General features: G+C 36.6%; 1 protein-coding gene across 1 annotated transcript in view; it reads left to right on the forward strand.

The window, feature by feature from the left end:
• The window catches only part of LOC107729338 (collagen alpha-1(XVII) chain-like), an 18,973-nt gene extending 4,498 nt beyond the window's left edge, over window positions 1-14,475 (forward strand). Inside the window, exons 7-53 of the mRNA XM_016539807.1 lie at window positions 1,217-1,251; window positions 1,387-1,434; window positions 1,696-1,830; window positions 1,913-2,011; window positions 2,123-2,173; window positions 2,671-2,742; window positions 2,831-2,884; window positions 2,975-3,139; window positions 3,820-3,885; window positions 3,984-4,022; window positions 4,143-4,269; window positions 4,347-4,449; window positions 4,481-4,610; window positions 4,687-4,737; window positions 4,852-4,878; window positions 6,053-6,079; window positions 6,236-6,298; window positions 6,429-6,533; window positions 6,644-6,706; window positions 6,864-6,953; window positions 7,035-7,070; window positions 7,178-7,213; window positions 7,322-7,384; window positions 7,801-7,836; window positions 7,928-7,999; window positions 8,128-8,154; window positions 8,291-8,326; window positions 8,484-8,519; window positions 8,618-8,701; window positions 8,823-8,858; window positions 8,936-9,001; window positions 9,074-9,157; window positions 9,254-9,316; window positions 9,411-9,470; window positions 9,545-9,571; window positions 9,669-9,701; window positions 9,843-9,959; window positions 10,114-10,161; window positions 10,258-10,383; window positions 11,447-11,560; window positions 11,700-11,819; window positions 12,238-12,378; window positions 13,044-13,112; window positions 13,227-13,400; window positions 13,486-13,563; window positions 14,278-14,340; window positions 14,423-14,475. Coding sequence (XP_016395293.1) covers window positions 1,217-1,251; window positions 1,387-1,434; window positions 1,696-1,830; window positions 1,913-2,011; window positions 2,123-2,173; window positions 2,671-2,742; window positions 2,831-2,884; window positions 2,975-3,139; window positions 3,820-3,885; window positions 3,984-4,022; window positions 4,143-4,269; window positions 4,347-4,449; window positions 4,481-4,610; window positions 4,687-4,737; window positions 4,852-4,878; window positions 6,053-6,079; window positions 6,236-6,298; window positions 6,429-6,533; window positions 6,644-6,706; window positions 6,864-6,953; window positions 7,035-7,070; window positions 7,178-7,213; window positions 7,322-7,384; window positions 7,801-7,836; window positions 7,928-7,999; window positions 8,128-8,154; window positions 8,291-8,326; window positions 8,484-8,519; window positions 8,618-8,701; window positions 8,823-8,858; window positions 8,936-9,001; window positions 9,074-9,157; window positions 9,254-9,316; window positions 9,411-9,470; window positions 9,545-9,571; window positions 9,669-9,701; window positions 9,843-9,959; window positions 10,114-10,161; window positions 10,258-10,383; window positions 11,447-11,560; window positions 11,700-11,819; window positions 12,238-12,378; window positions 13,044-13,112; window positions 13,227-13,400; window positions 13,486-13,563; window positions 14,278-14,340; window positions 14,423-14,475 — 3,448 coding nt within the window. The remainder of the gene's footprint in view (window positions 1-1,216; window positions 1,252-1,386; window positions 1,435-1,695; window positions 1,831-1,912; window positions 2,012-2,122; window positions 2,174-2,670; window positions 2,743-2,830; window positions 2,885-2,974; window positions 3,140-3,819; window positions 3,886-3,983; window positions 4,023-4,142; window positions 4,270-4,346; window positions 4,450-4,480; window positions 4,611-4,686; window positions 4,738-4,851; window positions 4,879-6,052; window positions 6,080-6,235; window positions 6,299-6,428; window positions 6,534-6,643; window positions 6,707-6,863; window positions 6,954-7,034; window positions 7,071-7,177; window positions 7,214-7,321; window positions 7,385-7,800; window positions 7,837-7,927; window positions 8,000-8,127; window positions 8,155-8,290; window positions 8,327-8,483; window positions 8,520-8,617; window positions 8,702-8,822; window positions 8,859-8,935; window positions 9,002-9,073; window positions 9,158-9,253; window positions 9,317-9,410; window positions 9,471-9,544; window positions 9,572-9,668; window positions 9,702-9,842; window positions 9,960-10,113; window positions 10,162-10,257; window positions 10,384-11,446; window positions 11,561-11,699; window positions 11,820-12,237; window positions 12,379-13,043; window positions 13,113-13,226; window positions 13,401-13,485; window positions 13,564-14,277; window positions 14,341-14,422) is intronic.
• The last annotated feature ends 1,619 nt before the right edge of the window (window positions 14,476-16,094 follow it).

Raw genomic sequence — 16,094 nt, forward strand, 5'->3', positions numbered from 1 at the left:
ACACAGACACACCCCAGAGGTGTAAAATATTGGAGTAAATGTAATTAGTTCTAAAGAGTATCTTTTCGGGTACTTTGTAGTTGTCCTGAGTATCAAAGATATTAGCAACTTTTACTCTTTACTTCACTACATTTTTGAATGAGTATCTGTACTCTTTACTCCACTACATTTGAAATGAGTGTTGCAGTTACACATTACATTTTGCACGGAGCTAGCTTTTTCTGCAGCAGTTTATTTCTGCTACAAAAGACGTGATACTGCCTATTACAGGTCACTGAAAGTACTGCGTTTTGCCCTTACTTACCCGAACTTGCCAACAAGGCTACTTGATGTGAATGCGAGTTCCTTAGCAAGTATTTGTGAATAACAGGTGTTTTATATATGAGATGAGGACATGACTGCAGCCGGCAATGAGGCCAAAACCAGCACATCCAGTGCAAGAAGGCTTCGGCTTTTTAATTTTACTTAACATTATTTTATTTATCCATTATACCGAAGAGACCTTTTTGAAAGATATTGTTTGTTTGTTTGCTTTGTTTTGCAATTTTGAGGTGTTCAGTTCTATTTTGGGTTTAGAAAATAAACGTGATTGCTCTCCTCACAAATCAACTCATTCTTGTTTTTGTTTCATGCTCTCTGTGCCTTTCCCTGGACTTTTATGTCACTTCCTGTCTCCCGTGGTGTTTGTAGTCAGTTTGTAGTCTGTTTGTTCATTGGTTCCCCTTGATTAGTCTCCCCAGGTGTGCCTTATCTTGTTAGGCCTAAGCTTGTTAGCTCCCTGTGTGTATATATAGCCCTAGGCTGTGTCCGAAATCGCCCCCTATACCCTTAAATAGGGCACTATTTGAGGGAACAGCCATTTTTAGTGGTGTCCGAAACCATAGTGGACGTTCTCGAGTGCACTCATTCAATCCCACAATGCACTGCAAAAACGAGTGTACAACTGGTGCCAGCTCAACGGCTAGAATGCCCATAATGCAACGTGAGAATCACGCGCCGAATGAATTCCCGCATCTCGCCAGAAGATGGCGCCCGCAGCTGAATAATCAAGCCGTTCATTTTTACAAAGCGCTCATCCATAGCGTACAGCATAATGTACAACACGGGTATAAATTCATTGTAAATTGAAATATGAATCTTCTTCTTTAATCCGTGATAGCCTACTTGTGTTTCTCAAAATTCAGCTTTAATGTTTTTTTTTATTTACAGTTTCTACAAGTGTTGCCACTAGAGGACGCACTCAAACACGAGGTATTTCTGATACATAATGCGTAGTTTCACAAACTTCCCAACAATCATAAATTAGAATTTGCAAAAGCTGCTATTTTAATTTATTTCTTCTTTAAGTCTCATTTTAAATCTTAATGTTATCCTTTTCTTTTTCAGAAAGTGAGATCAGAGCCAGATTGCAGAGTGCCTCACCCTCCACTAGATGTCAGTGTTACTCACGTTCAGTCAAAAGTCTATTATGTGTTAATTTACTAAACGGCTTCACCATGCAAATAATTTGAAATTGCATGTACAGTATTTTCGTTATTTCATCTTTTAAATTATATATTGATTGTTATGGTATATATGTTGCATATATGATATATATTATATTAAGCTATTTTTGAAAGATATTGTGAATTTTACAATCAAGAGTGTGGTGTGGCCCTGAGTTTCAGAAAATGATATATAGTTTCATATATTTAGGGACAGAGCTGGATGATGTGAAGAGATTACTGAAGGGAAGTCGCTCCGGGAGCATCAGTCCACCGCGCTCTCCCAACAACACTCTACCTATCCCCAAAAAAGCCAGTGTGGACACCCGTCATGAGAGCCAGTCAGGTAACAACACACACTCACAAGCACAGAGATGCCTGTGATACACAGCACAGCCAGCCCTTCAACACTAATATATATCTTTCAGGTTGTGACGGCACAGTCCTGGATGCAGGATTCAGCGCATATTACACCAACCCAAACAATCTCAGTTACACCACACTGCAACAACCATCATCACCCACAGGTTACACAGAGACAATGTGTTTGTGTGCCTGTATTTCGAAAGGATTAACATACTAAAAAGATAAATGTGAGAGTGAGAGAGTGTAACTGATCATATGTTGTTTTGTTTTAGGTGGCATGCAGAATAATCTGACCCTCAGCTCATCTGCCCTCAGTAGTGCAGGTCTGTACATTCGCACTGCACTATACCAAATTTTGATTAACAAGACTCCAGTTTTGAGCTCTGGTTAAATCTTAAAATGCCCAAAGCCTCATAAAACTGATAAAGTACCTTCCCAATGTTCCCATTAAGAGAATGCTATTTCTGAATGTTCTCTGAAAGTGTAAAAAGTTGTTGAAATGTTTTAAAAACAAACAATAAGGGAACGTTCGTTTTTAAATTGTTGGAATGCTACTTTTGAGTGTTCTCTGAATGTTCTGAAACAAGTAGGGAAAAAATAGACAAATGTTCAACTTAAATATTTCAGAAAACGTTCCATGAACGATGTATAAACAACATTTTTGTGTTTTGAGAATGTTATTACCAGACAATTTTGAACAAGCACTCTATTAACGTTACTGGAAGAACGTTTGTTCATAACTTTGAGAGAACGTTAGCAGAATGTTCCATGTTAACTGGTCTTATGCTGATGCTGCCCTCTGTGTTTCTGTTTTTCTCAGTATATGGGATGCATAATAACTTGTCAACATCTGGTGGTGCTCTCATGGTTAATGGAATCAGTGCTGGCCAAGGTAAACTCAACCTTGTCTCTATATAAAAACTTGAACAAACTGATGCAGTGCATGCAAATAACTACAGTATGTCTGTTTGTACTTCCAGTGTATGGGGCACAGAAGAATGTTGGCAGCGCTGGATTGGCCACCACTGTTATTAGTAAAAATAATTTGACTTAAAAATGTGTAAGATTAAAACATTGCAATATTACCAAATGAAAATGTGTTCTTATTTGTGTCACATTCACAGCTGTTCCCAGAAGCCCTATCACCGCTGATGATGTGTTTGTGAAAGATGGCAAGTTTATTTGGATTGGAAAAGAAAATGTAGCCGCTAAGAAAGAGACTGAGCGACTGATCATGTCCAAAAACATTGGCAAACAGTTCATCACTTCCACCACCAGTGCTGGAGCAGGTAGAGAGCAGAGACTAGATATTTTACGCCATATTTTTTTATTTTATTTATTTATTTTTGTAGCTTAATGTACAGTTGAAATAGTAATTGAATTAGTTACAAATCTAGTTGTTCCAGTTGAACTGGGTAAAACAGTTAAATACTGTATACACTACATTTGGAAAAGTTTTTAAAAGAAATTAATACTTTACTTCAGCAAGAACCTATTAAATCGATCAAAAGTTACAGTAAAAACATTTATATTGTCACATATATTGTTACATTTATATTATTATTGCATTTCTATTGTGAATACTGCTCTTTTAAAATATCTATTCATGAAAGAATTCTGAAAAAGTGGTTTCCACAAAAATATCCTGATAATAATGTGTCTTGAGCAGCAAATCAGACAACATTGTACTCTGAAGGATCATGTGACACTGAAGACTTATTTTAAATTGTAATAATAATATTACTGTATTTTTTTAATCAAATAAATACAGCCTTTGTAAGCAAGAGACTTCATTTAAACACATTAAAAGATCTTACCCATCCCAAATGTTTGAACAATAATTGTTCAAATCAAAATGAGTACGTTATGATTAGTGTATGATGTTTATATTACATATTGTTTTTTTTTTAATATCACTTAATTGTTTTTTGTAGAAATGTATTTGTGACAGTAAGTTCTTATATAACAGATTCTGAAGATTCACTCAAGAGGGAAAAAAAGATGATCTCCAGCACAACTGAATCCACGATGACTGGTACATTCAGATAAAGTCACTTACTGTATATTATCTAATTAATAATAAAATCTTCCCTTAGATGACATGCAATAAAACCATAATTTATGTGCTTTCAGCTTCCAGAGTCTCAACGAAAGACAAGGCAACCTACGCAGGTGAATGTCCTAAAGAAATGCAAATATTACAAAAACTGTCATACACATCAGTTCATTCAGCAATGATGGCCTGTTGGATCTGGTTTTTGTTCATAGTCTCATATTCTAACGTTACAACAGAGATCCGTAAAGATGAGTCTGACAGTGCAGGACTAGGATTCTGTTCCTGCTGCTCGTGGTGGAAGTGGCTTCTGGCACTGATTTTAGGTCTTCTCCTTCTACTGGGACTCCTCTGTGGTCTCATCGCACTGGATACATTATGTCTCATGATATTATTTTAGACCAACTGATATAGCTTGTACTTTCAAAATGAACATTTCTCTGTCTAGGTGAGGAGGTCCGGAAGCTGAAGGCTCGTGTGGATGCTATTGATGGTGGGGAAAGCGCAGTCTCTGCTCGAACCAGTCGTTTGTCCGCCTCCTCGGCTGTGAACGTCATTGGAGTCTTCATACGCTGAGCGCATCCCTGGCGTCCGTGCCGATAACACTATAAACCTGGGTTCAGCATCTGCTGCACAAGACCCTGTGGTTCTGCAGAGGACCATCCAACAGATCCTCAGATCCGAACTTCAGTCAGACACCGTCAGAGGTGTTTACCATTTATTCATGCTAAACATATGATAGAGTTATCTAAACATTTATACATTTTTATGATTTCATTATAGCTTCACTGGCAACTTCACTTAAGGGTGAGAGAGGAGAGCCTGGGCCTAAAGGTAACATTTACAGATAAATACATTCAATAGATAAACCTGGAGAAATACTGAGTGAAAATGAGTGAATGCATTTTTACTCATACATACATTTTACTCATACTCATGTCATTCTAGGTGACCAAGGACCTCCTGGAGTGAAAGGTATTCATAAAAATATCACACCGAGCTGTCAGATTCAAAATTATGTGAGATTCATAAACAAACATGCATAATATTGCAACTGTATCACATAATATCACAAATATATTACAGTATCACAAGTGTATCACAGTGATATCAGAAATATATTATAATATAAATGTATTAGAATTATATCACAAATATCACAATGTCACACATTATCACAACAGTGTCACATATAAAAAATGTATCAATTATATCACAAATCTATCACAATCATGTTGCATCACAACAGCATCACAAATATATCACAATATCACAGCAATATCACAAATGTATCAGTTATATCACAAATCTATCACAGTCATGTAGCATCACAAATATATCACAATATCAGCAATATCACAAATGTATCAGTTATATCACAAATGTATCACAATGATAACACAATGTCACTCATTAGTGCAACAGTATCACATAATATCACAAATATATTACAATATCACAAATGGATCACAAATATACCACAAATAAATTGTAATATCATAAATGTATTAGACTTATCACAAATATCACAATGTCACACATTATCACAATAGTGCCACATAAAATCACAAGTATCACAAATATATCACAATAATGTCTCACATTCACAACAGCATCACATAACACCACAAATATATCACAATATCACAGCAATATCACAAATGTATTAGTTATATCACAAATGTATCACAAATATATCATAATGTCACAAATGTTTTACAATTATATTGTGACAATGTCACACGTTACAAGTGTCACATAATTGTATCACAATTATATCACAAATCTATCACAATAATATCACATCATCACAACAGCATCACAAATATATCACAATATCACAGCAATATCACAAATGTATTAGTTATAAATATATTACAGATGTATCACAATTATATCACAAATACCACAATTTCACATTATCACACAACTGTGTCACATAATATCATAAATATTTCACAATAATGGCACATTATCACAACAATATCATAATATCAGAAATATATCACAATAATGCCACATCACAATAGTACCACACATCACAAATATCACAGCAATATCACACATGTATCAGTTATATCACAAATATATCAGATATATTAAGAAATATCATGAAAATGTTACAATAATATTACAAATAATTTTACAGGTGATACAGGGTTTCCTGGAATTCCAGGTAATTCTTTTTTTATATCACAAAACATAACAATCCTTTACACTGACTGTATACTGTACACATACCTAAATATATGAATAAAGAATATAGATTTGATATGTACTTATAAGAAAAGCCTAAATTAATAAACTGAATTAATGAATGGCATCTTTTTAGGTCCTCCTGGTCTCATTGGTCACCCTGGACAGGAAGGTCCTCGGGGACCCAAAGGAAGTGCAGGTATGAGGCAGAGACACTGAACTTCTACCTGTTGATTGTTTCCATTACAGTTGAAGACAGATTTTGTGATGCTGACATGTGACAAAGATGATTCAGGTCTAAAACATCTGCTTGTGTGTATTATTCATAGGTGAATCAGGACATGACGGTTTACCTGGGCCGAGGGGTCGAGAGGGGCCAGCGGGTCCCAGAGGAGAACCGGGACCCCCAGGATTTGGAGAGAAAGGAGAGAAAGGTGATACCATTTTCATGATTATTGCTACTGTTTTGTTATAAATGTTTATACAGAAGCCCTTTAATAAGATTAAAAAGTGGCTTGCTAATTACTCTGTGTTTGCTCCTCAGGTTCATCCGGCGATGTTGGTGCACCTGGGCTAGCAGGACCACCAGGCCCTGTGGGACCCAAAGGTAAGACCATCTGCTCAGAGACAAAGAGAAAAACAAGCAGAAGAACATCAGTACAGTATGTAAAATTATTCTGGTAGCAGACAAATAGATACATACAGGACGTACGTTTTTTTAAGATGGACCTAAATTTTGGGGTAAACGTGTTTTGTCACTGCAGGTGATGCAGGTGCACAAGGCATACCAGGTCTTCAAGGAGCTCCTGGACCCCAAGGCTTCCGTGGAGATTCTGGTGATCCTGGACCCAAGGGTAAATGTACATTTTCTTAACATTTTCCCTTTTGAGAATTTCATGTGAACTATTTTTTTTCATCATTTTTTATATTTTTAGGTGACAAAGGACCTGCTGGGCCACCTGGGGTCAAAGGTCAGTAGAAGCCAGAGATACATAGGGTATTGCAGTAAAGCTGTTTTTCATGTACTTAAGTTTTTATGCTGATGATTACGATTACATTGTCTTTATTACTAAATAAGGCGATCAGGGAGAGAGAGGACCACGTGGTGCCACTGGTGAGTTATCTTACTTACAACTATATATATATTAATCAGCACTTGTTGCTGTATGAAGTCATTGTGGCATTTATTTTCAACATCACAAAATATAATATTTTTTGCCAGGTGAGCCAGGTCAGGTCGGATCATCAGGGCCTCCTGGTGAGAAAGGTCTTAAAGGATCAGCAGGTAGGTTTCATCACAGAAATAAAACCTGAGTAAAAGAAAGCCTGTATCACATGTAGAATCAATGCAGATATAACCTCTTTTGAATTTTATAAGAAATATGCACTACCTTTCAAATAAGTTCAAGTTAATACTTCTATTCAGCAAGGATGCATTAAACGTTACAAAAGATGTCTATTTCAAATAAATGCTGAAAAAATGTATCAGTGTTTCCACAAAAAAATTAAGCAGCACAACTGTTTTCAATATTTATAATGATTTGTATTTTTGATTTAAAAAAAAACATTTAAAAAAATCTTACCTACCCCAAACTTTTGGATGGTATTGTATACAAATTTTGAACACATATGGATTTAAAAAAGGACTGTATGTGCTGTATCATACGTATAATATATCATATCATATTTTATTTTCCAAAGGTGCTCCTGGGCCAGATGGTGTTAAAGGAATTCGAGGTCATTTTAAAACTAAGCCTTGGGAAATATTAGTCTGTGTCTTTCTTTTTAAGCGTTCATTCTGTAAATTTCTCCTTCATTTAAATTCAAGGGGATCAAGGTCCGATTGGGTTGCCTGGAGCTCGGGGACCCTCAGGGCCTCCTGGAGATGCAGGAATACCAGGTATAAATGAAAAGAACTCCCAGCTAAGAATTCACACCTTGAATAAAAAGATAATTTGTGCTTTTCATGCTTTTTAAACATAATTGTTAATAATGCAAACCATGTAAATAAAGTGTTTTTCTGCACAGGTACACCAGGACTCCAAGGACCACCAGGTTTGATTTCATTTGTTCTCAGCTGCATATGAAACAAAACATATCTAGCTTTTTTTGTGAAACTGCAGACACTGACAGGTTAACCTTAATTATTTTGTTTTATTACATTACATTACATGACGTTACATTACTCTAGGTTTGCCAGGTACTCCGGGCCAGCCAGGAGCTAAAGGTATATTTTATTTATTTTTTCAATTCAATTCTACTTAATACCATAGCATTATGACTGAAGTTTAGTTAGGTAGAAGTGATATGATGTGTATATATATATATATATATATATAAATACACTTTGTCTTACCACATTATACATGATGTTGTCTCTTTAGGTGAGCCCGGTGAGCCCGAAAGAGTCATTTCTGCAGGTGAGGAACACAAATGATAATTCGTTTTTTAGTTAATCTGGCTCATTTGATGGTGACAACATTCATCATTATTTCTTATTTCTGGTCACTCCTTGCAGGCGCTAATACTAACACTGTGGGTGTACCTGGACCCCCTGGACCTCCTGGAGCTCCAGGTCCTTCGGGACCACCTGGACTATCAGGTGTCATGAAGTTCATCATGGATTATCTCAAATGCATTTAATATGAAATGAAAAGAATCGGTTAAACTGCAGTATGTTCATGCTAATATTGCTAACCTTTTCTTTTTCTTTTAAACCTCAGGTCCTATTGGTCCTGCTGGTCTTCCTGGTTCACCTGGTAAAAGGATTTTTTTCTATAAAACAAAAAGACTGAAATCAGAAAGTTTTAGTTTCCTGACATTTGAATCTCTACAGGTTCAAAGGGAGATAAAGGAGACAAAGGAGAAGACGGGAAGCCTGGAGTCTCTGAGAGTGCAGGGAGTGAGTGTGTTCACAAATGTATATTATAATTGCTTTTATATCATTAATTCACTTTTAATCTAAATTGAACAGAGAAAGCTGCTTCTGAGCCTGGTCCTCCTGGCCCACCTGGTCCAGCAGGACCACCCGGACCGCCTGGGAATGATGGAAAACCAGGTACATAGTTCTTGAATTTAGTTCAGTCTGACTTCATCTCCAAATGGCATTTCTGTATTGTTATGGTATTCATTTTTTATTTTGTTTTTTCCACAGGTATTGGTCAGCCTGGTCCTCCTGGTGAAAAAGGTGAACCGGGAAGCTTTGTACCCACTTCAGGTATACTTTAATTTACTTTACGTACTGTATTAGCATTTGAGATCTTAAATTATGGTATGAAAGTGATCTGACTGTGGTTTTTGCGATCGATCAGAAACCTTCTTTGCTGGACCACCTGGGCCTCCTGGACCTATTGGACCAAAGGGATCACAAGGTAGATCCAAAACACATAATTTTTTGGAGACATGTGGAGCCTGTGAATTTTAATATTTAATGTCTTCTGTTCAGGTGATATTGGCCCTCAAGGTTTCCCTGGTAAGACCGTCACATTCTATCACACATACAGTATATAATATTATTCCGACATTTTTGGATTACATGCAAACTTCTCTTTGATCTTTCTTTACTCAAGGCCAGCCTGGACTACCTGGAGAACCTGGAATTGGTTAGTGATTCAAATTCATATAATAATAATAAAAAAATAATAATTTATATATATATATATATATATATATACAGTAGGTATATTCTACACTGTTTTGCAGTAACTGACTGGAAAGTTTACATTATTTTACCCTGAATCCAGGTATTCCAGGACAGCCAGGGTCACCAGGACCACGTGGAGAACAAGGTCCTGAGGGTCCACCAGGACCACAGGGACCTCAAGGACCAATGGGTCCCATGGGGCCAGAAGGTCCAAAAGGTATAATGGAAAAAACTATATATTTTTTTACAAAAAAACAAACAAACAAACAAACATCCAGTTACAGTAAAACACTTACAATTGTAAATGGAGTTAGTGTTTTTACATCTGTGCACAAACATTTTAATTACAACTTTTTAATATTTAAACAAAGGTGATGCTGGAGTCCCAGGGGCCCCTGGCATTCCAGGATATTCCTACGGTAGGCAAACAGGTCTATTGATCCAATATCTGCAGTGACATGAACCATATACCATCTTTAGTGAAAGATAGTGTTTCAATTCATCGTTTCTATAAGGTGGAGGATCCAGAAGCGCTCCAGGACCACCAGGTCTACCTGGACCCCCAGGGCCTCCTGGAGCACCCGGTTCATCGGGTGGTGGCTCACCAGATGTTGTTCAACAGATTTCAGACTACCTCAGAAGTATGTTTAAAAGGAAATGAAGCACTTTTATGCACCCTAGCAACTCCCCTAAAACCACACAGTACACCTTAAAGGGACAGTTCAGAATTTTAAATTTTCACTATCCCTTTAAGAACTGCATAGCAGCTGCCCACAACATGCTAGCATTGGGGCAGCAAACACTCAAAAAATAGTTTGTTCAGTGAACTTAAATTAAGGAAAACTTTTCCACGCAATTAGTTCAGGCCCACACAACAGGACTAAAACATGTTCAGTTAAACAAATAATGTTAAGTGTGTTCAACAAAATGTTATTTGTTTAATTGAACTTGATTTAGTCTTGTTGTATGGACCTGAACTAATTGCGGAATTTTTTTGTGGGGGGGGGTATATATACAAAAACACATATTAGCATGTTAGTGATAATTATGTTTATGGTAGAAATATATACTATAAGAAATTAGCAAAAAAAAATTTTTAGAGCCAGTATGTGCTAATGCCAGTTTTGAGATTAGTTATTGCTCACTGATTGAGTTATCAAGTCAATAAAGCCACCAGCACCCTAAGCATGAGCGCTACACTTCTGCACAGTGGTAACCTTTAAAACTTTTTTCAAATCTCCAAACATCTTCTAAATCTCCAAAATAACTCACCATTACATGTAAAATAACTCTAACAAGTAATTTTCTTTAATTAAAAACATCAATTATTAATATTAATATTAAAAGCAATATTAATGCGATCCCATGCAAAGCATGCTGGGAACTACACATCCACTGTTCAGTTAGTTACATCAACAAAAATTATTCAAGTAGTTCCAACACAAAATGAGAATTTTTATTTTTTATTTTTACAAATTTAAGTGGACTGAACATAATAGAAATAAGTTACATAGAAAATGTTGCTCATGCTCATTTTAACCAAGTCATTTGAACAAGCACTAAAACTCTTTTTTTTAGTGAATGTTGAGTGGACAAGCATCTTTTAGAAGTTTTAGTTCCATTTGGTGCTACTAGAAAAGACACCTTTAACTGGTTATAGAGATAAATGGGTAAATAAGCTGTAATATTTCATGTTCTCTGTAGGTGAACCCATCAGAGAATACCTGACCGGACCTCCAGGCCCACCTGGACCACCAGGACCTCCCGTATCAGGCTCTGAAGATTCTCTGGCTAACCGTGTTATTGAATACCTTCAAAGTGAGTGTGAAATGTGTGCTTAAGAGCTTTCTTTTTTGTTTTCAAATTTATTTTGGCATTTTATAAACAAATGTAACTTTCAACTAAAGTGCTTTATGAAACATTTTGGTGCATCCACACATTCTTTGGTAATATATAGGAGATGAGGTGAGGCAGTACCTGATTGGTCCTCCAGGGCCCCCAGGACCCCCAGGTGTGCCAGGTGGATATGGCTTTAACACTCAGGAAGTTGCTGGACGAGTGCTAAGACTGATGAACGGTAAGACCTGGGTCGATATAATTTTTTAATGGTTTTGAAAGAAGTCTTTTATGCTTACCAAGTATGCATTTATTTGGTAAAAAAAAAAACAGTAAAATACAGTAATATCCTGTGATGCAAAGCTGAATTTTCTGCATCTTTACTCCAGTCTTCGGTGTTACATGATCCTGCAGAAATCATTCTAATGTGCTGATTTGTGCTCAAGAAACAGTGGTCTATATGAAACTGTTAAGATTTAAAGTTTGTTAACAGCAAGACTGAAACTTCCAGGATGTGGGTGACCAAATGTAATTAAGAATTGGCCATTGCAAAAAAACACATCTGCTAACCACTGATGCTACTAGGCTAATTTTATATAGGAACAGCTTATATTAAAATGATTTTTGATATCCATTTTGTATGAACTGTGTTGTTTAAGATTCTGGTTTCAGAGGTCTTCCAGGACCTCCCGGTCCCCCAGGACCTCAAGGAGCACCAGGAAGTGCCGGAGGACTAGTGTCTTACGCTGCTAACGAAAACCAACAGCAAATCCACGCAGAGCCTCAGGAGTATATCAATAGTAAGAAGAGTGTTTTGCTAACTGTATTTCATCTCAAGTCTCGCTCATTGGTGCGTTTAAGATTCTGGTTTCAGAGGTCTTCCAGGACCTCCCGGTCCCCCAGGAGCACCAGGAAGTGCCGGAGGACTAGTGTCTTACGCTGCTAACGAAAACCAACAGCAAATCCGCGCAGAGCCTCAGGAGTATATCAATAGTAAGAAGAGTGTTTTGCTAACTGTATTTCATCTCAAGTCTCGCTCATTGGTGGCTTGTTTATCAGATGAGATTAATTGAGCTGAATAATTACATTACAGTCTTCTGTAGAGCTGCTTTAGAGCTGTTTCATTTCATAATTGATGTATTTTGCAACATCGACACTGTTACTGAACTGAATCAGTATTAAACTGACTTCCCTGGATAACGACACCATTGTTTCCTGTAGAGCTGCTTATAGCTGAATTCAACTTGTTTTGTAACTGTACATACTTATTAAATTGAACTGATTTAACAGTGACCTGAGCTGAATAATGACACTAGTATTGACTTTTTAATTTGAATTTGTCTCATATTTGATGACGTTTGCATGATTGATTCTGTTATTTTCCTGTTTAATACTGTGAAGCTGCTTTGAAAAGATGTGTATTGTATAAAGCGCCGTATAAATAAATGTGACTTGACTTTTGCAGGGCACCCGAGCTCTGACGAGAATTTGGATTACGCAGTTATCGCTAAACAGGTTTCCGATTACATTAAGTGTAAGTTATGCTACATGTGGCAGTCATTTAAATAGCCTCGAAAAGAACAAGATATGGGCAGAAACAGATGTAGGAATTCTTTGTTGAGTCTTGTATGTTTGCATTTTTCCACAGCTCATGGCCTGTTACAAGGCCAAGATGGTTTGACAGGGATTCCAGGTCCACAAGGTCCAGCAGGATTCCCTGGGCTCCCTGGACGTGATGGATTCCCTGGACTCCCTGGACCTCCAGGAATCAGTCTAGAATTTTCTTCCCCCAATATGACAGCGATCATGGACTACATCAGAGGCAAGATGGAACTTGTTCAAAAAAATTTAAAAAATCTTACATATTTACTATGCATGGTTTTAATTACAATTGACTGTTTCTACAGAAAACCATATGATTGGACCACCAGGTGTACCAGGGCAGAAAGGGGAGCCAGGATATCCTGGACCACCAGGACAGAAAGGTACATATCACATGCCCATATGATGTTCATGTCAGGGTCAGCAAAGCAAGCAAACCTAGTTACCTTTAATATCTGTGTGAAGATACTAGGAAGTGACATGTCATGACTTAACAGTCCTGTTTACAAAGAGACAAATCCATACAAATTACATAAAAATCTAAATTGTTTATACTTTTTTAGTAAGTAAAATGCCTTTTAGTATAATTGGTCAAATTGTTCCCCCTTCAGATTGTGGTTCAAATGTATTTTATCTTATTTTTATTAAGTACATGTAAGAATAACTTTTATATTATTAGTAATATTTCAAGATGAGCACTTGCTGGACTGATGCAACTTAGTATTTTTTTTTTTTTTAGAAAAACCGTTAAAATGTATCAAATATGATACATTAGTCTTTTGACGAAAGTTTATTTTTAATCTGTCAATCATCATTGTATTACGTTTTGATCCCTCACAATAAAAACTACAGAGCTTTGATCGTAAAACGAAGCATTTAAAATAATACATAATTAAGGGATATAGAGTGACGACTGATATTTATATGCATTTTATGAAATAGAAGTAGTCTGTTATAAAGTTCTCACTGATTTACATTACAAGCTATATCTGAATTTCATCATACTTTTTGTCCGTATAAACATCAGCAACAGCATAACTGCTCAAATCTCCTCTACCTCGTTTCAGGTTTTTCTACAATCCATGCAGGTGACAGAGGATTCCAAGGTCAACCAGGCTTCCCAGGCAACCCAGGAATGAGAGGACAAAAGGGAGAGAAGGGTATGTATCAGTTTACAAAATACATGAATGATCATAACGTTTTTTTCATGATACTGTCAAAACAAGCCTTTTTTCTCTACAGGTGAGGCTTCATATGTCACTCGCAGGAGGAGGAGGAGCAGTGCATTTAGCTAGTGTGCCTAAAGCAGCGAATGCTTTAAAAATGACATGTACATATTTAGTCTTTTCTGTTCTTTTTTTCTTACTTTAGATCAATTTATTACAAAAAGCTAAATATATTCACATTGAATTAACAAGCATTACATGATCAAATTCACCTTTATGATGCCAGTTTTAAGAAAAAACATTTTTGCGAATGTTTTGGTTTTCTTGCATGAATGCAGAATGGGATTTAACAATCTGGGGATGTGCTTTATATTCTGCTTTTCGTCATTTGTGCTGTTAAAATGCTTTCATTAGACTCAAAAGTGGCTTGACTTTTAAATTGAGAATAAAGATTTATCTTTTTTTTTTTTTTTATAAAGTTGTGGCTTACAAGATACTTACAGTAATGTTCATAAACAGTGACGCTTGACTAGAGAGACCCAGATGACGGAACTATTCACCACAAATGTTTTAATTACAGCAGCTTCCTATAATCACAATGATTTAATCTTAGACACAAACACAGTACATACAACTGTTATGCTGCTAACTTTACCTCACAAATTGAAAAAGCTTAAAAAAAAATCAAGACAAACTCAGTCAAAATGCAAACAGGCATCATGAATACACGGAGTGTGCGACTACCTGCAGGAGATCGTAATGACAAGAACTGTGTGTTTTGACATTTCTGTCTTTTTTCACAGATTTTAAATGTTTTGTTCAGTTTTTACAGACTACGGCACAAATGTAAATGCAGGAAACATTTTAAACTGTATGTTGACAGTTGAGATGAAAAGAAAACTATTACTACAAAAATGTGCTACAATATACAAGAATAAAAGAACACCTGACTGATTAAAGTACATTGGTTTACAGGGCACCTCATCCTCTATAGACAATTTTACTGAAAGGTACACTAATGTATTGTACAGATGTCTGGGTGAACTAAAACGCATGTAATCGTAAAACCATTTGTTTGTTTTTTTGTAGAATAAGTAGTACGGACAATATGAAGAGATTGAGCTCTCTTGCGTTGAAGTTCACAGATATAAGTTAAGATGATTTAATTCGGCTACATGATCACACTGCATAGCAGTGCAAGCGCAAATGCACTTTAAACCACAGTGACGTCAGGATATTTGCATACAGTGTGATATGCTAAAACAGGGCTGCCCAAACTTAGTCCTGGAGGGCCGGTGTCCTGCAGAGTTTAGCTCCAACTTGCCTAAACACACCTGCCAGGAAGCTTCTAGTATTCTTAGTAAGACCTTGATTAGCTGCTTCAGGTGTGTTTAATTAGGGTTGGAGCTAAACTCTGCAGGACACCGGCCCTCCAGGACCGAGTTTGGGCACCCCTGTGCTAAAACATCTCAAAGAAATGAATATTGCTGCTACTATAAATCCTATAGATCCATATTATGATAAACAAAGCTCAAAAAAGTGATGTGAGATAACAGACAGTCAAATATATTTAAATATCCAAGAAATCCTAAATGATAAGGTATTTACCTCTAAATCAGTGGTTCCCAACCCTGGTCCTGGAGGCACCCCAACACTGCACATTTTGCATGTCTCCTTAATCAAACACACCTGATTCAGGTCATCAGCTCATTAGTAGAGTCTCCAAATTGGTGTGTCAGAGAAAGGAG

The sequence above is a fragment of the Sinocyclocheilus rhinocerous genome, unplaced genomic scaffold (assembly GCF_001515625.1).
Source record: "Sinocyclocheilus rhinocerous isolate Xijiao unplaced genomic scaffold, SAMN03320098_v1.1 scaffold1148, whole genome shotgun sequence".
NCBI lineage: Eukaryota > Metazoa > Chordata > Actinopteri > Cypriniformes > Cyprinidae > Sinocyclocheilus > Sinocyclocheilus rhinocerous.